The 23,824-nt window shown below is 42.9% G+C and overlaps 1 protein-coding gene and 1 long non-coding RNA gene across 6 annotated transcripts in view; both read left to right on the forward strand.

Annotated features, from left to right (window-relative positions):
* LOC309481012 overlaps positions 1-23,824 on the forward strand; it is a 45,427-nt gene that overhangs the window by 7,061 nt on the left and 14,542 nt on the right. The window lies entirely within an intron of this gene.
* Positions 342-23,788, forward strand: LOC309480900 (E3 ubiquitin-protein ligase TRIM39-like). Of its 4 annotated transcripts, none has more exons than XM_082145609.1 (7): positions 342-562; positions 1,943-2,499; positions 3,472-3,567; positions 3,968-4,189; positions 10,215-10,365; positions 21,030-21,056; positions 21,172-23,788. In XM_082145609.1, the coding sequence occupies exons 2-7, from the start codon at positions 1,945-1,947 to the stop codon at positions 21,789-21,791; spliced, it is 1,671 nt and encodes a 556-aa protein (XP_082001735.1). In that variant the 5' UTR covers positions 342-562; positions 1,943-1,944; the 3' UTR covers positions 21,792-23,788. The 4 variants fall into 4 exon arrangements, with proteins under 4 accessions (XP_082001735.1, XP_082001734.1, XP_082001736.1 ...); XM_082145608.1 differs by having other exon boundaries at positions 343-547; XM_082145610.1 differs by lacking the exon at positions 342-562 and adding an exon at positions 578-964.

Below are 23,824 nucleotides of genomic sequence, written 5' to 3' on the forward strand. Positions count from 1 at the left end.
TGTAAGATGTCAACAAAATTCAACAAGACATTTTCACCTGGCTATATCCAATGTTTAGATATGTTGTGTTATTTATGCAAATGAGTGCATTATTATGCACCGTTTGCTCATGTTACCAAAAAAATTCAAAAAACTTGTAATACATTTTTTGTTTGTCTTAATGGAAGTAATCAACTCAGTAATTTTCATGGTGATATCTAAAGGTTAAATTCTTTACCCTATTCACGTGAGAAAAAGAATGAATAGGCGTATGAATAGGGTATATTTGGGTATTTTTCTAAACTTTCCCCTAATGGGTTTCTCTGGGCTTTTTCTTTCTTACTCAGGACATATTGAGGATACAAAATCAGTTGAGTTTGCTTCTGTTGCAATTTGTCCTAGGTGGAGCCCCATTTTGGCTTACAATGACTGGACTATATAGCATCGCTGCAAGTGTGTAAAGACTTAAGAGAAAGTGAAGCTAAACATATGAACAGGAAGCTTCAGCAAACAGCATTTAATTTCAGAAACTCTGAAATCAACGACCAGATCTGATATTCACTCACAGGTAAGTGATGGAAATGTAAGAGCTAGTTCAGTTGATTCATCAGATTGTTGGTAAAAGTGGTATGTGTTTTTTTTTGTTTTGTTTTTGTTTTGTTTTTTGGCTGTAAATCAAAGTGTGATTATTTGTGGTCATGTCACACTTTAGAGACTTTAGAAACAGGAATTACTTGAATTGGCGGCAGAATGAACAAATTAAAAATCTGAATGATGACTTCTCTAGTAAAAGTCATGTCTATTAACCCTCTACAGCACAGCGTTGAAAGTTTTCTTAAGCTCTATGTTCAGTACTATATGTTTCTATAAAAGATTGCAACCAATTAGAATGGTAAATTCTTTTATCAAAGAGCAGTGTAATAAGGTGTGGGAGTCAAGCAGCATTTGAAAGCGGCGATTTAAGAAGATTTGATGTGAGAAGAAAGTAAGTTTATTTGCTTTAGTAATCTTATTTGAAATGACATGAACTGTACATAAAAACTTGTGTGTGAATGAAGGTGTAGAGAAGGTTTTATTACGTTTTTTTATTGATTTTGCCTGTTCAGTTCATTTAGTTTTTCCTTCCGTTGCCTCAGTGCAAAGTTGTGCGTTAAGGGGAACTTTTCAAGGATGTCTTTGCTAACAATGTGTTTGGACGTTATCTCTAAATATAGTTAGTAGATTTCTTGAATTTTTAAAAAAAGATTTGTGATTGAAGATCTTGTAATATGTCAATTAATCATTAGGCAACGAAAAACTATTTTATCAATAAAATGTTCCTAAATGAACCAAGAAATGATGTGGAACATATTTTTATCATGTGCCATCAAAATGTGTGCAGTAGAGGGTTGAACAAAACTGACACGTAGTATTTTGTTTATTTAGTGGGTTATTTGTTTTAAAAATACACTTTCACCCCTTTCTGTGTTGTCTTTTATATATACACATACATTTTCATGACCAGTTACATTTGCTGTACTATGGCTCCCAGTGACACATTTAGTTTCTGTATTTAGATTATTCTTCTGCAGCCTAATAGATCTAACTACAGCACATGGTCTCACACTGGCAGTTAGAGGCGGAGCTTATAGGCTCAGTGAGGTTAGAGTTAGAGGCGGAGCTTATAGGCTCAGTGAGGTTAGAGTTAGAGGCGGAGCTTATAGGCTCAGTGAGGTTAGAGTTAGAGGCGGAGGAACTTCCAGTCAGAAACTGCTGTCTCATATACGCCTGTTTATGGCACGTATGGCTGCTTTGACTGCTTGACAGTGGTTCATAGTACAGATTTTAGTTATAATAATTTTTAACCATGCAACATACATTTTAGAACACAAACTAATTTACTCAGTGAACATTACTTTTATTATGAAAGTTGCTCTCTTCAGCAATGCAGATGATATATTGTCGTCATTACTTATCTTTTCAGCCATGGCGTCCTCCAGTGGTCCAGCACTAAATGAGGAGCTCCAGTGCTCCATCTGTCTGGAAGTGTTCACTGATCCAGTCACCACTCCATGTGGACACAACTTCTGCAGAACCTGCCTGAGCAAGTGCTGGCCGAACTCACATACCTGCTTCTGTCCACTCTGTAACGAAAAATTCAGCAGAAGACCTAAGTTCAAGATTAATACAACACTCAGAGAGGTTGTGCAACACTTTAAGGAGAAGCTCAATCTAGGAGAATCTGAGGTGTTCTGTGACTTCTGTGATGGAAGAAAGCAGAAAGCAGTGAAGACCTGCCTGACGTGTCAAAGCTCTTACTGTGAGACTCATCTGGAGCCTCATCTCAGAGTCCCACGTCTAAAGAAACACAAACTCATCAATGCTGTGGAAAATCTGGAGGATTATATATGCCAGAAACACGAGAGACCTCTGGAGCTGTTCTGCAGAGATGACCAGACGTGTGTTTGTCTGTCCTGCACTGAAGGAGAACACAGGACTCACAACACTGTTCCTATAGAGGAGGAGAGTCGAGAGAAGAAGGCAAGAGTTACAAACAAAACACTTTAAACACCCCGTGAAATTCAATTCCCTATCAGTCAGTCACATTCGACGTTACATCGGACTGAACTGACGTATAGGGATCTCGCCTGAGAGCCCAATCACCATCGAGTGGTTACAGAACAAGCAAATGCACATGGGTGAAAGAGATTTGCATCGCAAGCTACGTCCAGCTTCCAGTTATATAAGGCAGCGTGTAAACTCACACATTAAGCTTTTGCTTCAGAACAGAGCAGATGTTGTTTCACTCTGCTCTTCAATCATCGTTCAGTGAGTGAGTTGTTCCTTTGTTGGTGTGTCTCTCCTGCCGGGTGAATCCCCACGGTCCCATGGGGGACCCAGCATCTCATTCGGTGCTCCAGCAGAGGACCGGATATCGAGTGGAATCCTCCAACCATGTCCAGCGGCTGGATGACTGGGAATGCCGAACGTGACTGATTGATGTTACCTAGTCACCTGTACAAAACGCCTGTACCTCCGCTGAAACGGCCGGGACCCCGTCTCAGCCCCTCAGCAGAAAACTTAATGTCAGAGTTTTACCCAGAAGCGGGGAGTGGCTTGCAATGCAAATCTCACATTGACTTGTTCTGTTACCACTCAAAGGTGATTGGGCTCTAAAGCGAGATCACAATACATCAGTTCAGTCCAACGTAACGTCTCCTACTAATGTTACATTAGTAACCTAGACATTTTCTTTCCTGTGTCTGACATGTTGTCTAAAAAACAACATGACCTGTTTATTTAAAAAACAGCTAAATCCAATAGTATTTTATTACATCTGATAAAAGCTGATTTTGTCACTCTCAAAACAGTCAGACATGAAATAAAAGATTCAAACTATTATTTTGAATTAATTTGATCTTTAAATGGTTTAAAAAAAATATATATAAGACTGTAAGAAGATGGAAAGCTATATTCAGGGATAAATGTGTCTGTGTGTTTCTCTGTATGTAGAATCAGCTGGTTCAGACACAGACAGACGTTCATCAGATGATCCAGGACAGAATGAAGAAGATTCAAGAGATCAAACACTCAGTAGAGCTGAGAAAGGTTTGTGCTTCGATCAACCCGAGTTCATATCCTGACTCATGGTTGTTTCCGATCCTCCTCTCCCATTTTACTTTCTGTTCACTCTCTAACTATCAAAGGAGTTGAATTACATTGTGAGTTCTGCCATCATCTAGTAACCCTCATGTTGCTCCAAACACATATGATTTTTTCCCATATATAGAGCACAAATCTGTTGTATGAGTTCTATTGGAGTTCTTCAACAGCTCGTCCTCAAGAGCAGCATGCAAAACATTATTTTGTGTTACACTGAAAATCACACATTTTAAGTGACATAAGGTTAATTAAAGATGATAGAATTTTCATTTTGGGGTGAACTATCCCTGTGAATAATATGTGAATACGGAATAGATTAACAATTAGAACTGTTCTCATTCATCAGAGAAACACAGAGGAAAGTGTTACGATCTTCACTGATCTGATCCGCTCCATTAGGAGATGTCAGTCTAAGCAACTGAAGATGATGGAGGAACAGCAGAAAGCAGCAGAGAAACAGGCTGAAGATCTCATTAAAGAGCTGCATCAGGAAATCACTGAGCTGAAGAGGAGAAACACTGAGCTGGAGCAGCTCTCACACACTGACGATCATCTCCATCTCATACAGGTCTGTCAACATCTGTCTCAGTCAATATGTACAATATTACAGGACAAACAGTCCGTTCTTTAAGGTCCACCCAATTGACCCAACGACGGTGTCCAATGGTGTGGCTGAAGGTTTCCTGTGTGTTTTCAGTATGCAAAGTGATTTAATTTCAATTACATTTACATTTACATTTATTCATTTAGCTGACGCTTCTATCCAAAGCGACTTACAATTGCTATATATGTCAGAGGTCGCACGCCTCTGGAGCAACTAGGGGTTAAGTGTCTTGCTCAGGGACACATTGGTGTCTCACAGTGGATTCGAACCCAGGTCTCTCACACCAAAGGCATGTGTCTTATCCATTGCGCCACTACCACCCCTACAATTACACTTTTATCTGACTCAATTTTATCTTGACCTTGAATTTAGGTTGGAATGCCAATGGATTATTGGTAATTTATATTTATCTATTGTATTATTCTGTTTAACTCTTTACTTTAGATTGTAATTGTTCATTCGGATTCCAATGTTGTTCAGAGTCTCACACTGGATGTTAACGTGAATCTCACGGTCACAAACTCGCCAGTCTGATCATTAGTCAGAGCAGAGGTTATGACTAATAATATTGAATAGGCCGCCCATGCTTGCCATTATTGAAATAGTAATTCCGTTTGGTCCCTTACAGTCGCCTATATAACAACTTAGTTGAAGCTCAAACAATAACCAGAGGTTATGGCTAATTCTATAAAGTAATGTTGCTTGCTATTATTTAAATTGTATTGTCTAGCCCCCTATAGTGAATGCAACTATATAATAACTTAACTAAAATCAAGCAGTTAGTCAGACATCTAGAATCTCGCCTGATGTGCTGCATGCTCAATCTAACCCGAGATCTAGTATGTACTCAACCCTGGACACAGATTAGCAGAAACATGGATACAACAGTAGTACTAGATTCAATAATCTCAGATAAGTCAGGTAAATATATAATGCCAATTACATAATTATGTCGAAGATAATCAATACAAAACAATACAAAATGTTCAGAAATAAAGAGTAAAATATGCATACCTGACATCTGAAAGATGCATAATGCTGAGTGTATGGAAGACCTTCAGCATTACATCTTTTGCAATATTTCTTTAAATACTCAAAACATCGTCCAAAAGGAGGCACTAAATATCCCAGACTTAGTAGTTTACACCTTATTGAGGACAGAAGTTAATTTGCATGAAATACACTGGTAAAGGGCTCTCCCTCCACAGTAAGCAAAGTATTTCTAAACTCTCTAACTTGTAGCTTTTGGTCTATCTCTCTGGACATGAGACCATTGTACCAATCACACTGAGACATTTAAAATGATACCAAACATGACTGTCAATTCACTTGCATTGACAGAACATTGTATTTTTCATGTAATCATTCTGATTGAACTGAGTGAAGGGAAGAATGGGTGAAGGGAAGGGATAAATTGTGAAGGAAGGACAAGAGTGAAAGAAGCTTTCCCACATATTCACTCTGTGGGGTGTGGAGACGGATGCCTGCATGTGTTTGTTTCTTGTGCTTGAGGATACGTTTACACGACACCGATATGCTGAAAATGGAAAAGTTTTTCCTTTGAGTTTTCCTTCGACACCATTATCAAAACAATCGCCATTCACACGGAACCCAAAACGCCGTCGTCGTGTACTGTAAATGAACGGGCAAAACATATATATTTTTTAATGTTTTTAGCTGAAAACATGTCATGTAAACAGCCCCTGAGTTACGTTTAGTCTTAATTGCATCCTAGTTAGGGCGGGCGTACACGGTGCGAGTTCGGACACATTCGGGAGGTCGTGAGATATTGCACACGTTGCGAGTCAGTTTAACTGATAATCGCGTCAAAGCAGCTGGTACACGGCACGACTGTCCTGCACGAATTTAATCCCGAGCCGGCAGCAATCACGTGAGACCGTCAATGTTGCATGCAGCAAAGCTTCAGATAGAAAAATGACAGAAATGTGTGTGCAAATGATTTGTTGAAAAGCAGAGATCAGTAGCCATTCCTTTCAACATAAAAACTTGAGAGAGAGAGAGTGAGAGAGAGAAAGAAAGAAAGAAAGAAAGAAAGAAAGAAAGAAAGAAAGAAAGAAAGAAAGAAAGAAAAGTGTGTGTGTGTGTGTGTGTGTGTGACAGTGTATGCGCACGCTGTATGGTTGCTGCCACTGAGGTATAGCCCCATCGACGTGGTTGTGTATGATTAGGGCAATAGGGGACAGCTGGTGAAAATGGGGCCGACTCCCCGAATTTTTTAAACATGTTTAAAAATTATCAGGAGGTCGGGATGGTGCTCATAACGTGCTCAGCTCGGCTCGTAATTCCTCTCACATGCTGCGAGCCGCGACCATGCGAGCATCACCGATTCCACTCGATTTCCCCCGAGTGAAAAAAATCATCTGCGAGCTCGTAAAAACAGCAAAAATCGCACCGTGTACGCCCGCCCGCCTTTAGTCTCATTGGTAACTGATTACATTCAGCTGTCTGTCATTACGTTTTTCTCCTAAGTAGTTATTTTATTTATATTTTATGTACTATTTTAGTATTTTCCATTTTCATTTTAGTTAAAGTTTTAATAATTTAGTTGTTTTTTGACATTTGTATACATTTTTTTTTGTTTTAAATGTCTATAGTTTTTATTCATTTTTATTTCAGTTGTAGTTTCAGTTAGACTAAATGAAAATGAGAAATTTTCCTGTCTTGGGATTGTGGGGGAAACCAGAGTGTTTTTAGTGTGTGTGGTTTTAGTTTCAGTGAACGTACTCGGTTACTAATGTAACCTCGGTTCCCTGAGAGTAAGGGAACGAGTATTGCGTAGGTAATACGCAGTGGGGGGAAACTCCTTTCCTCGAGAAATATTGAAGCTAATAATTTAAAACGCAGTGCAGCTGCACAGCGAACACAGCAGAGCGTCTAGCTCGCCCATTGGCTGTGCTGTGGCAACTGCACAACCTATGGCCTAGCGCCTCTGACACGCGACCCAATCAAGTGACTTGGCGCCAGACACGTCAGAGCGCGCCTAAATGGGCGTGGCATAAGCCTATAAAGGAAGCCCATTCTGGCCATATAGCAGGTTTAAATCGACTGAAGCGACAAATCCTGACAGATTGCAATAGTGTGACAGGCTACGCAATACTCGTTCCCTTACTCTCAGGGAACCGAGGTTACGTTAGTAACTGAGTACGTTCCCTTTCGAGAACGGTCACTTTGTATTACGTAGCTAATACGCAGTGGGGACGCAATGTAAAACGCTGCACTATTAACAACTGCATACAACTGGAGCCTAGGGAAGCACCCGAGGCTCACAGACAAAAGCCACAATAAACCCCAACATAGTGACAGTAACCAGACCTGAGTCTGCTTTCATGAATAAGGGACTGGAGCATAAGAGCCAGGCTCGCTCCAAACATAAGTCCCAGGACAATTGTGCTTATGGACAGTAATAGATAGACTGATAAGTCTAATAAGACATCGTCTGATAAGACATCGTCTGGTCTAATTATCATACTGAGAGGACTCGAGCCTGCAGGCAAGGAACCTCCATATTATAAAATCTCGCAAATGTGGACGGTGAGGACCAGCCAGCCGCCGCACATATGTCTTGAATTCGTACACCACTAGACCAAGCCCACGAAGAGGCCATGCCTCTCGTAGAATGGGCTCTACTATCCATCTATATAGCCTCTGCTTCGTGATCGGAGCCCCTTTAGTGCTTCGGTCTGTGTGAGAGTAAGGGAACAGTCTGCCTGAGAGTAAGGGAACGAGTATTGCATAGCCTGCCGTACTATTGCAATCTGTCAGGATTTGTCACTTGATCTGTGTGTCAATAATTCGGTCTTCGACTGAGACATAATAAGCCAATCGTCAAGATAGTTCAGCACGCGCACTACCTGTTGCCTCAGGGGAGAAAGCGCTGGCTCCATGCACTTCGTGAAAGTACGAGGTGCTAGGGACAGACCGAACGGTAGTACCGTGTATTGATAAACCGGTCCCTCAAAGGCGAATCTCAAGAATGGCCTGTGATTGGGCGTTATCTGAATGTGAAAGTAAGCATCTTTCAGATCCACCGTAAAAAAACAATCCCCCGGGCGAACCTGCGCAAAGATTTGTTTGGTAGTTATCAATCTGAACGGCCGTCTTATGAGAGCTTTGTTCAGATGTCTCAGATCTAAAATGGGGCGGGTGCCACCGTCCTTCTTTGGTACAAGGAAGTAGCGGCTGTAAGCCCTGACTGACTCAGCGCGGAGGGGACTAATTCTATCGCTGCTTCTGCTAGTAGGTTTTGTATTTCGGCGCGAAGCACGTAAGCTAAACGCTCATTGTATTCGTCTGAATCATGCAGAAGACGCACGAGACGGAGGGCGCGCGCAACAGAGGGGTGCGCACAAACCGGGCACGAGGGCGGGGTAGCTCTCTGACGTACAGAAAGCTTGCCGCAAGCACCGAGAGAATGGTGGCTAGTTCTTGCAGTGAGAACAACCGTCATGAGAGAGAGCAGTTTCAGCGTGGTTTGATTCCAGGCATGAAAACGCACTCTTGTGTCTGAGTCACGGACAGGGCTCTGCATGACGAACAGAATGGAAGGGCGCGGTAGCTCTCGTGTCGTAAAGAGAGATAGCCGCATGCACATCTAACCGCGCGCTTCTTCCGTCAAGGCTCAATAAGGGGAAGGAAGCGGGAGAGTACACAAGAGAATCAGTTTCAGTGAAAATGCGCTTGTTGTGTCTGAGTCACGGAGAGGGCTCTGCGTGACGTGCAGAACGGGGGGAGCGCGGGAGCAGTTTGCCGTCTGAAAGGAGAGCTAGCCGCGAGCACAGGAAGTGAAGTGCAGCCTATGCATGGTGAAGCCCAGGCACATGGCGCACTCATAGTGTCCATCCGCCTCGTGCATAGAGGCTCCGCACGAGGCACAGTGGACGAGGCACTTTTGAAACATGTAAATATGCTTAGAAGAATATAAAGGATATAAGCGTTTTCTTGCCGGATGGCCTCAGGAGAGCAGCGACAGAAGAGAAGTGGCTTCGAGGTGAGTTGAAGGCGCTGTCCGCTGTATGCAAGGCTCGCTCTAGCTGTTTGGCTTGTTTCCACGGCGAAGGCTTCAGAGGAGTCAGAGATATGAAGAGTCGCTGAAGGAGAGATAATCTGCTATATGGCCAGAATGGGCTTCCTTTATAGGCTTATGCCACGCCCATTTAGGCGCGCTCTGACGTGTCTGGCGCCAAGTCACTTGATTGGGTCGCGCGTCAGAGGCACCAGGCCATAGGTTGTGCAGTTGCCACAGCACAGCCAATGGACGAGTTAGACGCTCTGCTGTGTTCGCTGTGCAGCAGCACTGCGTTTTAAATTATTAGCTTCAATATTTCTTGAGGAAAGGAGTTTTCCCCCACTGCGTATTAACTACGCAATACGAGGTGACCATTCTCGAAAGGGAACTAAAATAGCCCTCCGTCAGAAATCTCCACGTCTGCAGCTTTACACACACCAAACTTTACAGTTGTATTCCTGTCTATATTCTAAAGGTTTTTACTGAGGGGTTAGTTCATATATCATTCACCTGATTTATACAACATCTTATTCCTAAAAACATGATGAAAAAGCATTTTTTTTTTTCCTGTCTGTTATTTTCTGATTTATGGAGTAAAAAAAAATCCAAAATCCCCTCAGTAAAAACCTTTAACTCTAATATGTCAACAAAATCAAACAAGAATGTTAATCCTGGCTTTATTCTATATTTAGATTTCTGTTCTGGATATTTAATCAAATCAGTGCATATTCAATTAGACAATGCTAATTTGCATATTTAATTATTTCAGAAATGTTTTAATAGAGAAGATATAAGCAATTCTCCATGTAATCAATCAACTAGGGGAAGTATGGTGATATCCATCCATATCCGTACAGAGGTTTTGCCTCAACTGTGTTAGAAAGCTCCGGTGTAAAACATATTGAATTAACTGCTTTAAAAATAATGATCATATTTAACAGTCTTCTCTCTCTCCTGCTGTAGATGAGCTCATCCCTGAACACTCGTCCACACACCAAGAACTGGACTGAGATCAGGATTGACTCTGATGTGAATGTGTACTCTCTGAAAAGAGCTCTGACTGAACTGAAGAAAACTCTAGATGAGACACTGAATGAAAAACTCAATCAAACTGGTATGTGAATATCAAATACAGTGTATAGATTTTTTTGTTTGTTATTAACTTAGAAATTAAGTTTTTCAAGGAATATTTTGGGTTGAATAAAAAGTTGGTGATCACCATAATTATTTTGTCTCAGTCTGCAAAAGATCACACTGTTTGAGAAATATAATCATAACATAACTTAAACTTGCCATGTTAGCATTAGACTGGTGTGATAAAATCACTTACTAAACCTAGTCTATGTAAAGCTATATCCAAACTTTAAGTGTTATAACCAGTTATATGGAAGTAAAATAATGTCAAATGTTTTTGAAATAAAAAGCCTGTTGAATTGCATTACTTGAAAAAAATAGGCATTGCATTAACCATGCTTGCATTTTAATGCATTGTATTTTTAGGGCTTGCATTTTTATGGGCTGAAATTCAACATGGTTGAATATTTAAGCAGTGAATATTTCAATTAAAAACATTTCAAACACCTTTTCATTATTAAAAATTCAATAATCCATATTCACCTTTCATATTTCACTTCCAAAAAATTCAAACTGTTTAAAAATACAACCAATAATATTCAACAGGCAATTTTCGGTCCATTTTATTTCGCTTTGCAAATTCGCTTCCACAAATTCAGTGGTTCAAATTCGACAGTAAATTCAACATTGACGTCCAGGAACTGCAGGAAAAGCAGTAGATTGCCGAGCATACTCTCCATCTGCTGTTAGTCGACCTCACCAGCAGGAGGTGCAAAAGCGCTTGTTGTTGACGAAGACCAGCAAAATTAGAGCAAGTCATTCATTCATAAAACTCATTTACAGCAATGTAAGTGTATTTGTGATTATTATGACGGCTGTTTTATGTTAAATTCAGTGCCTTCACGGTTACTTTTCCTGTGTAGCCTACATGCATCTTTCTCTACCGTGAACGAGATTATAATGTTATTCCCCGATGCGGATATACAGATCCAATGTTAAATTTTTTAGGTTGACATATTTCTCTTGGTTGTTTAGTTGCCTTAACTTTATATTGTGGCGATGTGCTGCATGCAGGCTATTAGGGTTTCCCTCAATACTTAAGGATTCCCCTGCTGGACATATACAACGCTTAACGTAGCTTAATGGACTACAGTGATGTAAAAGACCAAACTCGCAGGCAAGCAGATGGACTCAGAATAACGCGCAAAGTTTAATGCTGAGCGTTTCCCAGTGATAGACTGGCATAAAGATGGCTGGATGTTGGACATTCGCACATTTAGGGACCGTCTCTAAAGTGTATACGACTTTGGTATACACGTTTCTAACTCCGATAGCATTTTAATAGAACGACTTACAGTCATAAAACCAACTGTAAAGTGTTCATGTAGTGTCAGGCATAATGAGCACCCTTTGGATTTTTGATATTTATTCAAAACGTATATGCCAATGTTGTATGCAACTTTAGAGACGGTCCCTAAATGTGCGAATGTCCAATGTCAAGCCAATTTTACATTTAGTCATTTAGCAGACGCTTTTATCCAAAGCGATTTACAGTTAAACTATAACAATAGGACAACAATATGCAAGTGCTATAACAGTTTAAGCTAATGCAATACACGTAGGCATAGGCCTACTATATATATATATATATATATATAGAGAGAGAGAGAGAGAGAGAGAGAGAGAGAGAAAATAGAATAGAATAGAATAGAATTAATTGATCAAACTTGTGTTTTATGCCAGTAAACGCTCAGCATGAAACTTTGCGCGTTAAATTCATATTCTGAGTCCATCTGCTTGCCTGTAGCCTATATAGTAGGCCTAGCCTACAGCCTACTTCCCCAATAAGGTGCAAGATTGGTCTTTCATATCACTGTATTAGTCCAGCTAGCGTTTTGTCCCAACGGAAGGGGAATCCTTGAGTATGAGGTATTGAGGGAAACCGATTATAATCCCGTTCATGGTAGAGAAAGCTGATGACATGTAGGCTACAGGGAAAGTAACAATGAAGTTATTGAATGAAACATAAACACAGCTTTTGTGTGTTTATCATCTTTTCCGCATATACTGACACAGATAATCATTTTCATTTTATGAATGAATGTCTTCGTCAACAACAAGCGCTTTTGCACCTCCTGCTGGTGAGGTAGACTAACAGCAGATGGAGAGTATGCTCGGCAATCTACTGCTTTTCCTGCAGTTCCTGGACGTCAATGTTGAATTTACTGTCGAATTTCAGCCCATAAAAATGCAAGCCCTAAAAATACAATGCATTAAAATGCAAGCATGGTTAATGCAATGCCTATTTTCTTTCAAGTAATGCAATTCAACAGGCTTTTTATTTCAAAAACATTTGACATTATTTTACTTCCATACAGTTATTACAGTATTACTTTAACTTACTTTAGAGACATGTGAGTGATATGATGTGACTATTCATGAACAAACAATAATACAAATCACTGTAAAAATTGTTACATGCTATTAAAAAAAAAAATTATGGTAACAATATTACATTTAGTATCATTAATATCATATTTTTGAGTAGTTTTTAAGGTTTAATTTCTTTAATGAAATCTACCTAAATAATGTAAAATCTCCTAAATTATTTAATATATATGACACAATGAATTTAATATTTTCTTTGTGAAATGTGTTTGTTTTTTTTTTGTTGTGGATTCTCAAAAGTGTCTGATTTTTAGTGAACGGAAATGACACGGAAAACTAATGCACTGGCATTAGCAAAGCTATTTCTTATTGAACAAAGCAACATATTATTAGTACATGCAGTTATTCACAACCTATCCATAAGCTCTACTATTCAATGGAAACAATCAAAACATCAACATAACAGAAACTCTTTCACATGTCAAACATAACGTACTCGGTTACTAACGTAACCTCGGTTCTCTGGAACGAGTATTGCGTAAGTTGCTTACGCAATGGGTAAAGTCATCTTTTCTCAAGATATTGAAGCCAAAAATTATCCTTAATTTTGTATATATTGTCAACGCATTGCAGCAGCTAGCAGACCTAGAGCGAGCTTACTAGCGTGCTCATTGGCTGCTCTGCGGCAACTGCAGCAGCCTACCGCTGAGCCCTGTGTGACGTCACGTCCATGCGGCATAGCCCGCCATAATGGGTGTGGCTTAGCGTATATAAGGACGGGCTCGGGGGCTGCTTACCTGGTTTTCATCGACTGAAGCAATACCAGCTCGAGGCGGGCACGGCAGGTTACGCAATACTCGTTCCCTCTTCTAGAGAGAACCGAGGTTACGTTAGTAACCGAGTACGTTCTCTTACGAGAGGTTCTCTCGTATTGCGTAAGTTGCTTACGCTACGGGAACCCCTTGTCAACGCTGTGTGCGCCTGCATCAACCACGTATAGTCCCAAGGGCACAGCCGGGGGACACAGATCAGTGGGAATAAGACGGCCAACCCGAGTGGGCCAGCACATGTACATAAGTATAAAACATCATGTGGCCAAAAAATACAGAACGGCACAGCCGGTCCATACTGACACTTGGATAACTATCCTCACAGTGTAGTTCAGCCAGGGTAGCTAAGATTAGCATGAGAGTAGCCTGCACATGAACGGGTCTGAACAGAACATACTCGCAACTAGACCGACAGAAGTCTAGCCTGCAGGGCGGGAACTTTTAGGTTGTAGAACCTAACAAATGTAGAGGGGGAGGCCCAGCCTGCCGCTGTACAAATGTTGTGAATAGAAATCCCGCTGGACCAAGCCCACGAAGAGGCCATGCCTCTAGTGGAATGAGCCCTAATGCCCAAAGGGCACTGCAGGCGTATGCAGCCGCAATAGCGTCAACAATCCACCTGGACAGACTCTGTTTCGAGGTGGCGAGGCCTTTAGTGCGTCCACCGAACGAAGCGAAGAGATGCTCCGAGCGCCTGAAGGCGGCGGAGCGCGTGATGTAAACCCTCAGCGCTCTAACAGGGCAGAGGAGGTTAACATCGACTTCGCTACCGGAACCCTGCAGGGCCGATAAAGTAATAACCTGCGCGCTGAAAGGAGTGCCGAGCACCTTGGGGACATAACCATGTCTTGGCTTGAGGATGACTTTAGAGTCATTAGGCCCAAACTCGAGACACGCCGCGTTAACAGATAATGCGTGTAAGTCACCCACGCGCTTAACTGATGACAGGGCTATCAGAAAAGCGGTTTTGAGCGAGAGGTATTTCAGATCCACGGTCTGTAACGGCTCAAAGGGATGTGCTTTCATGGCCTCCAGGACCACAGAAAGATCCCAAATAGGAACCGACGGAGGTCGCCGGGGATTCATCCTCCTGCCTCCTCTAAGGAAGCGGATGACGAATTCGTTCCTTCCTATTGCCTGGCCGCGCGTCGACTCTGCGAACGCCGCAATGGCCGCAACGTAAAATTTGAGCGTGGAAGGGGACCTGCCCTTATCCAGCAGCTCTTGCAGGAAAACAAGTACCTCAGGGACCCCACAGGTCTGTGGGTCCAGGCCTTTACCCGCGCACCAGCTGGTAAATACAGACCATTTCGACGCGTAGAGCCTTCTTTTGGAGGGAGCTCTAGACTCCGTGATCGTGTTCATCACCCCTTCTGGCAGGACAACGGGAACCCGTTGATTATCCATGCATGCAGAGACCAGCGCTCTGGGTGAGGATGCCAAATCGAACTGCCGGCTTGAGAGAGGAGACCCCTTCTCACTGGAATCGGCCATGGGGTTAGATCCGTAAGCTGCATCAGCTCTGGGAGCCAGGCTTGGTTCTCCCATCGCGAGGCCACGAGGAGCACCGAATGGCCCGCCTCCCTGATTCTCCTGATTACCTGTGGTAATAGCGAGATCGGGGGAAAAGTGTACAGCGGGCAACTTGGCCACGCTTGGGCCAGCACGTCCTCGTTCTTTGAAAAGAACCGTGGGCAATGAGCGTTGTCTCTCGACGCAAACAGGTCGACTTTCGCTTTGCCGAAACGGTGCCACAGCAGCTGGACCGTCTGAGGATGCAGGGACCATTCTCCCGGGGGAACATGGTCCCTGGACAGTCTGTCTGGACCGTCGTTTAGGCGTCCGGGCACATTCGCGGCTCTCAGCGAGAGCAGGGAATGCTGAGCCCAAACGAGGAGACGTTCCGCCAGAGCACTGAGATATCTGGATCTGACACTGCCCTGGTGGTTCACGTAGGCTACCACTGACGTATTGTCCGTGCGGACCAGCACGTGGTGGCCCCGTAGGTGTGGGAGGAAGTGCCTCAGCGATTTCTCGACCGCTATCATCTCCAGACAGTTTATGTGAAGGCACTTTTCCCGGTCTGACCATTGGCCAAAGACCGGTCTGCCCTCGAAAAGGGCGCCCCAACCAAGCTCGGTGTGGTACTCGTGCATTCAGCCAGCGCTGTAGCGGGCGCATACGTAGCAAACCCAGCTGAAGCACCGCTGCGGCTGAGGCCATGCAGCTTAGCATTCTCTGAAAAGTTTTCAGGGGGACAAGGCTGCCTGTCCGGAATGAAGTGGCCAAGTGTCGACAGGCGAGCCGTCATAGACACAGAATCCAGATCTATCCCCAGAAAAGAGATCGTCTGGCTGGGCAGTAATGAGCTCTTGGTCCAGTTGACCGTGAGACCCAAACTCTCCAGGTGGCTGAGAAGCAGCGATCTGTGAGATATTAATTCTATCTCTGACTACGCTAGAATCAGCCAATCGTCCAAGTAATTCAATATTCGCATGCCCTGACTTCTGAGGGGAGCGAGAGCTGCGTCCATGCACTTCGTAAATGTACGGGGTGCTAGGGACTAGGGGTGGAGCCGAACCCGAATACGGTATTCGGAAAGGCACAAATAATGTGTTTTTTACGAATACTTATTTCGAACAAATACTTAAAAAATATTTGTATTCGGGAACAAGAAAAACTTTATATCAAAAAGCTGCGTTTCCTGACCGGCGGTGCTGCTGATGTGGTGGCTGTAAATCCACTTGTTGATAAGAAAGGAGGAAAGAGCCACATATGGAAATATTTTGGATTAGGCTAATGTCACGTTGTCATACGGGGCCGTTCAAATAGCGCGTTTTTTGCGCGTGCAGATTTCAAATGAGCGGCGCGGTTGCATAGCAACGACAGACGCCACGAGAGAGCAAGCGCTTGTGGAAAGGAGAAAGCGGTGCGAACTGCGCTCTCCATGATGACGAGGAAGTATCAGCAAATAATTAATTGATTTCTAGCCCTTGCATTAGCTTTATATTTGTGGAGATGAGAAATGAAATAAAAAGCCGTCATTATGTCATTAATATCAGTCCGTCAGAAAAGCAGTTCTAGGCTTATTCTTGGCTGGATAACTCTTAGCAGGTTTAAAAAGCCCTTTTAAAATGAAATATGAATGCAGTTTTGGATCAAATAAAAGTACAGTCAAGTCAAATAAAACACGTTTTATCTCCTGTATAGTTTGTTAACACTACAATAAGATAGATACCATTCATTAACATTACTTAATGCGTTATCTAACATCAAAACATTGAGTGAACAATATATTTTTACAACATTAATTAATGTTTGTGAATGTTATTTAATACAAACACTTGATTGGTCATGTTTGTTCACTTCATTCATTGTGCATTAAATAATGTTAACATAAATAATGTTAACTTTTGATTTTAAAAATGTATTTTTAAATTAACCCCAAGGAGAATAATTGCGACAGTACATAACTATTGTTTATTGTTAGGTCATTTTATCTAATGTTATCTAACAAATGGAATCTTATTGTAAAGTGTTTTTAATACTACAGTTTCCATCTTTGTAACCGTGATATACACTTTAATATATGTAAATTTAATCTAAATTAAGCTTTGGTACCGAAATTGGTACCGAGAACCGTGGATTTTCACTGGTATTGGTACCGAATACTGAAATTTTGGTACCGTGACAACACTAGTAGCTCTGTTAGCTCGGTAATTTAGACAATAGGCTGTTGACAGAGTAACGTTAACGTAGGTAATGGCTGTTATGTTATTTTCTTTTTCTTTTTGACATTCGTTGTTACATGTTCATTGCTGGATTTATGGAAAAACATCAACCAAAATTGCATATCCATAATTATTATACTGGATATAATTAAAGAATACTTACACTATAACGTAAATTAGAAGTGTAACGCAAAAAAACTGGATTTTTACACCTATTTAGAATTTTACTCGAATCCAAATACAAATACAAATACTTTTCCCCCCTCAACAAATACAAATACAGATACAAATACCGGCTGCTTTGCACACCCCTACTAGGGACAGGCCAAATGGGAGGACGGTGTATTGATATACCTGACCGTCGAAGGCGAATCTCAAGAATGGCCTGTGACGGGGTATTATCTGGATCTGAAAATATGCATCTTTCAGATCGAGAGATATAAACCAGTCCCTCGGGCGAATTGGCTAGAGGATTTGTCTGGTCGTAATCATCTTGAACGGTCGCTTCATGAGGGCTTTGTTCAGGCGTCTTAGATCTAAGATGGGTCTGTGAGTCCCATCCTTCTTTGGAACGAGGAAATAGCGGCTGTAGAAGCCTGACTCGCTCTGAGAAGGTGGTACTGGTTCTACAGCCCCTCTGCATAGCAGCTTTGCTATTTCTGCGCAAAGTAGGTGTGCTACTTCTTGATTCACTTTCATCTCGGTCCGGACTCGAAAGCGCGGAGGGCGGCGAGCGAATTGCAGCAAATAGCCCTACTTCACTGTATTTAGCACCCACTCTGACACTCCCGGAATAGCTTCCCACGCCTCTGCGTGTATGGCTAGGGGAAGAATGGACTCTCGGTCCCGATCGCCGCACAGTGTAGGCTCGTGAACCTGAGTCTGAGGTATTGGCGCTGTGAGCGCACTCTTGGTGCTTGTATACAGCGGCGTGCTGAGAACGGTGGCTGGCCGGTTCACATGTAGCGTCCCGGTCAGCTTGGATGGGGAACGCTTCACGGGAAAAACCCCGGGGCGCGTGTGTAGCGCTGGGCGTGGTGTGTTTATCAATAAGCGTGAGTGCTTGCGGGCAACCACAGGTCTTATGATATAGCCGGTGTGTGTCGGCTTTATATTTTTTGTTCCCTGGGATAGAGGTGTAACACAGCGGGCAGTGAGTAGGTGTGGGCACTGTTCTGTGGGCACATTTCCTACATTTAACACTCGAGCGGCAAATGCCAGCTTCATGGGAGTGGGCTCTGCATGAGTGAAAGACACCTGGGGAACCGTGCTTATGTGTAGGGGTGAACACTGGGAAGCGGGCACATTTTCTACACTTAAAACACCATCGGCATGAGCCGGATAACCAGAAATTCTACTCTTTATGAGATTTCTGTGGGTCACCGTGAAAACAGCGTTTGTGTGCAGGCGAGCGGGTAGCGCGACGCGCTCGTTGGCTGCAAAATACACATCTGCAGTCGCTTTTTCTACGGGAACTGACAGAGGGGGATGTTTTGATGGTGGTCCGGCCGCAGCGTGACTCAACCATCTTTTCCTCCTCGATGCTAGGAGGACTTCGCTGGCTCAGGTGTCAGCGCGATCCTAGGCCGGGGTCCCCGAGAGGGAGGCGGCCTACGGCAGCTCGACGAGCGCGACCTCTGGCGAGCGCCCTGGCGTCGCTGCGGAGGGGGAGGCTGAGAGGACTGCTGAGTAGCACTGCGGGCAGGTGGCTGCTTCTGAGAGCGGCCCGCGGCGGAGCTCGAGCGTCGGGGTAAGAAGAGCTTCATGGCTTGAGTGGTCTTCTATACCTCTGAGAAGCGGTCCACAATCCCGCTCACGGCTGGGCCAAAGATGCCGGTCGGAGAGAGCGGGGCGTTCAGAAACACGGCCCACTCAGCTTCCCTCATGTCCGTGAGCGTTAGCCAAAGGTGCCTCTCTGTGACGGTCAGCGAAGCCATGCATCGTCCGATAGCCTGTGCTGCGGATTTTGTGGCGAAAAGGTTTTGAGAGAAAGGTCCGTCGCGCTCCTTAAATCCGTCACGATGGACTGATCCGCGCCTTTCTTGTCCCACGGCGGTGAAGGCGCGGCCAACGAAAGCTGAAGTCGCCCGGCAGGCTTTGGACGGGAGGGCAGCCTTAGCGTACCATCCAGCGGAGGGCGGACTTAGGTGCGCTGCTACCGCCTCTTCCACGGGGGGAATGGACTTGTATCCCTTCTCACTCGCGCCGTCCACTTGGGAGAGCGTCGAGGAGATAGAGGAGTGAAGTCTCACGGAGAATGGAGCGTTCCACAATTTAGTGAGCTCAGCGTGGAGCTCTGGCAGGAAGGGAGCCGATCTGGACGCGGGCGCTTGGCGGCGGCCAGGAAGAAAGCACCCATCGAGCCTGTTGGGCGCAGGCTCTTGAGGCGGGGACCACTCAAGGCTGAGTTGACCGACTGCCTTAGTGAGGAGGCGAATAAGCTCAGCCTCCACGCTGGCCCGAGACCCACCAGACTCCTGGAGCGAAGGGGCGGGGTCTGGGTTGGAGCCAGACCAATCCTCGCTTCCTGAAGCCAAGAGGGAGCAGCTGTCATTGATGGCGTCCTCGTCCGCTTCATCTCCCGAGGCGTCGACAGTGTGGGCGGCAGCCGGCATCTGTGCATCCGGGAGGGAGCGCGGAGAAGGGGAAGGCGAGCGCTTGCAGGCCATATCAGGCTCCGGTAGCCTCTGGGAGCGGCGCTTCTTGCAGCGCGGCCTGGCGGAGGCGGTCGGAGGTGCAGCTTCAGCGTCGAACATCTCAAGTCGAGCCCGCAGGGTCGACATGGTCAGTTCTTCGCAGTGGACGCAGCCGCCCGCGCAAAGGGCGAGGGCTGCGTGTTCACGGCCCAGGCAGACAGCGCAGATGACGTGGCGGTCTCCGTCGCTGAGCGGGGCTCGGCAAGAGCCACAGGAAATACGAGGCATTTGTAAGTAAAATGCCTCGCGCTCTTTCATAGAAAGTGTGTGTCGCGGCGGCGAGCACACACAGGCAGAAAAGGATATGACGCCGGATAGCGTAGCAGGCACGGATGGCTGAAGGCGGCGAAGGATCGTCCGGCTTCTTCAAGTGCTGTCCTGGGCATGCTTTCTCGCTTGAGTCGACGGCGTCGGCTTCTCTCTGGAGATCCAGCGATGCGGAGAGCTTCGCTGAAGAGATGAAAATCAGGTAAGCAGCCCCCGAGCCCGTCCTTACATACGCTAAGCCACACCCATTCTGGCGGGCTATGCCGCGTTCATTGGACGTGATGTCACGCGGGGCTCAGCGGTAGGTTGCTGCAGTTGCCGCAGAGCAGCCAATGCCAGCTAGTAAGCTCGCTCTAGGTCTGCTAGCTGCTGCAATGCGTTGACAATATATACAAAATTAAGGATACTTTTTGGCTTCAATATCTCGAGAAAAGATGACTTTACCCGTAGCGTAAGCAAGAACCTCTCGTAAGAGAACTTAACATTAAACATCAACAGATGTTTCCCTTCACATAAAAACACATACAATAACACTTAATTTCAATATTTACCCTCCATTTCCAGCCATGTGCCTTCTTTCCTTAATTTAATCAGCTTAATCGGTTCCTCAATTCAAGAAGTCTTTCAATTCAAGCCTCAAAAGTTTCCTGAAAAAATTAGGAAAATGTATCTCTTGGTTTTATTAGTGAAATGTTCTCATGCCACTGATGCTGCCAGTAGAGAGAAACTCACTGTTAACCTGAAATTATTGCTATGAATAATTCAGCATTATATTGTCATCTGTGTCCACAGGGTTGAAGTTTGTGCAGAAGTTTGCAGGTACAGTGTGACTGACACCATTTTCTTCAATACACTCACAATACTGTGTTAATCTATACTGTACATCTGAAAATGTTTCTTCTGAAGTTGATTGATAATGTCTGATCTCTCTCAGTGGATGTGACTCTGGATCCTGATACAGCAAATCCACGTCTCATCCTGTCTGATGATGGAAAACAAGTCAGTCGTGGAGACGTTAAGCAGGACGTCCCAGAAAACCCAAAGAGATTTGATCCCATTTGTGTTCTGGCAAAGCAGGGATTCAGTTCAGGGAGATTTTACTATGAGGTGCAGGTGAAGGGAAAGACTGAGTGGGATTTAGGAGTGATCAGAGAATCCATTAACAGGAAGGGGAAGATCTGGCTGACTCCTGTGGATGGATACTGGACTGTGGCTCTGAGGAATGAAAATCAATATAAAGCTTGTGAACGTTCACCTGTCTCTTTATCTCTGAGAGTGAAACCTGAGAAGGTTGGTGTGTTTGTGGATTATGAGGAGGGTCTGGTCTCTTTTTATGACGTGGAGTCCAGATCTCATATCTACTCTTTCACTGGTCAGACTTTCACTGAGAAACTCTATCCATATTTCAGCCCAGGCCGTAATGATGAAGGTAAAAACTCAAACCCACTGATCATCACTCCTGTCTCCTTTAATGGATTAGAATATGTAAATGAGAACCAAAAGAGATTTTGCACTAAACCACAATCAAGTAGATTTTACCAGAACACTTTATAATTAATACAGTAATAAAGCACTTAAGTCATTTACAAACTATTAGTTTATAGTTAATTAATAGTTTATAAACTGTATTAATAGACTATATTCGAATGAGATCATTCATTGTCACTGTAATTAACAAAGTGTTATAGTTTAATTCGCTCATATATAAAGAGTTAGATTATGCTTTGTTAACAACTTAACCATAAATAGTTCTCACTTTAGATTGTGGGTCAAAATGTGTGTAAGTGCAAAAACCCTGTATATTCAGGCCTTTAAAAATCAATCATTGAAAAAACATCAACTATAATCAAATATTTGTGAGACATATATATTTGTGTGATTTGTTTAAAAAATATATTTCATCACGGCTCCATTTTGAATGGCCAATTTATTACGAATCTATATATTTCTAATCAACACAAATATTTTGCTTTTCTTTTTCATTTATACTTTGCTTTTGCTTTTCAAATATACAATGAAATTGACATATGATTTAATATTATATATGGTTAAATTGTACATAATATGCTACACTTCCTGTGTTTCAACATGTTATTTTGTAAGGAAATCTCTGAAGCCATTTTCTCCTCTCCAGCTGTAAATATTGATGATCTGGTTTTATATTGTAATAACTGCATCATCTGAATAAAGACAAGCGTTCAATTCTACAGGGTGGGCCATTTATATGGATACACCGCAACAACATGGGAATGGCTGGTGACACCAAAGTCCCGTTTGTGGCACACCAGTACATGTGAGGGGGCAAACTCCTCAAGATGGGTGGTGACCATGACATATACTAATGTGCCACAAACAGGACCTCAATATCACCAACCACTCCCATGCCACCACGGTGTATCCTTATAAATGGCCCACCCTGTATAACTGATATTGAGTATAATTCTAAACAGCTTGATAATTATTATGCAAATACACATTGGAGAACAATGAATATCTGCTCACATAAACATTACAACAGACAGACAGGATCCCGATCCCCGATATATAATCAAAACATGGAGGATCTTTATTGCTGAATTAGATTAACTGTGAATGAAAATAATGAATTATTATTCAATGTACGTGATCCTTAAATCTAGTACATATTCTTCAAGAGAAGTGAGAGCATTAGAAGGCTTCACAATGACAGTTTTTTTTTTTTTTTTTTTACAATATCAGCAATTTGTCACTTAACTATTAAAAAACTATTATCTCAGTTTGTCACTTTCATCTTTCACATCCATCAAGTCTAAAAATGACCACAGAAATTGTCAAAAATCAATTCTATTGTGGCAAATGTAAAGCAAAAAGAAATGGACGGGAACTAGACAGAAAGAAACAGAAGTATTTGTTTTTACATGTTTAAGGTCAATTCTGTCATGTTTATATGATCAAATATAGTAGATAATATAGTATAACTGCTTTTCAAGACCAAGAAACATCATTATTAGTGTCATTTCCCCCATAAGAGACTAATCCAGATTCACTGAATTCAGAGTTACTGAACTGAATCTGTTAAATAGCAGATTCTGCATGATATTGTGAGTCAATCTACTCTGTCAAGTTATAACAGTAATGAAAAACATGCTTTTGTATATAATGTATAGCATAAGCTACATTCATACATTTATACTTGTTTTATAGCCTTTAATTTGTACATTGATTGAAGGAGAACATGGGCAGGATGAGGATTAACATGTTTCTTTCTTAATAAAACAAGAAATAAATGTCAGATAATCAAAATAGCAGCCCTTCATTAATATATCATTGTTAAAAAGCCAGCGTTTACAAGAGTTTTACACAGATGAGAAATACAACTGTAGAAAAGTGACTTTAAAAGCAACTCTTGTAACAGTTTCTGACAGCAGACAAATATCATGAACAAGTAAAAACATTAAAGGATGAAACATACCTGATGGAATATCATCATCATCATCATCATCATCTTCATCATCATCGCTCTGTTCTTCCTCAGCTGTGGTTTCTCTCTTCAATAAAGAAGCACACTTGAATTTGTGTCACAAGAATGTTGTGTTATTTGTATATAC

The sequence above is a fragment of the Leuciscus leuciscus genome (assembly GCF_965113295.1).
Source record: "Leuciscus leuciscus genome assembly, chromosome: 18".
Lineage (NCBI taxonomy): Eukaryota > Metazoa > Chordata > Actinopteri > Cypriniformes > Leuciscidae > Leuciscus > Leuciscus leuciscus.

What these genes read in the sequence shown, in the direction of transcription:
- LOC309480900 (XM_082145609.1), top strand. Translation starts at nt 1,945, where the DNA reads ATGGCGTCCTCCAGTGGTCCAGCACTAAATGAGGAGCTCCAGTGCTCC. An exon ending in AGGAGAGTCGAGAGAAGAAG is followed by an intron (nt 2,500 to 3,471) that starts GCAAGAGTTACA and finishes CTCTGTATGTAG; the next exon opens with AATCAGCTGGTTCAGACACA. An exon ending in ACTCAGTAGAGCTGAGAAAG is followed by an intron (nt 3,568 to 3,967) that starts GTTTGTGCTTCG and finishes CTCATTCATCAG; the next exon opens with AGAAACACAGAGGAAAGTGT.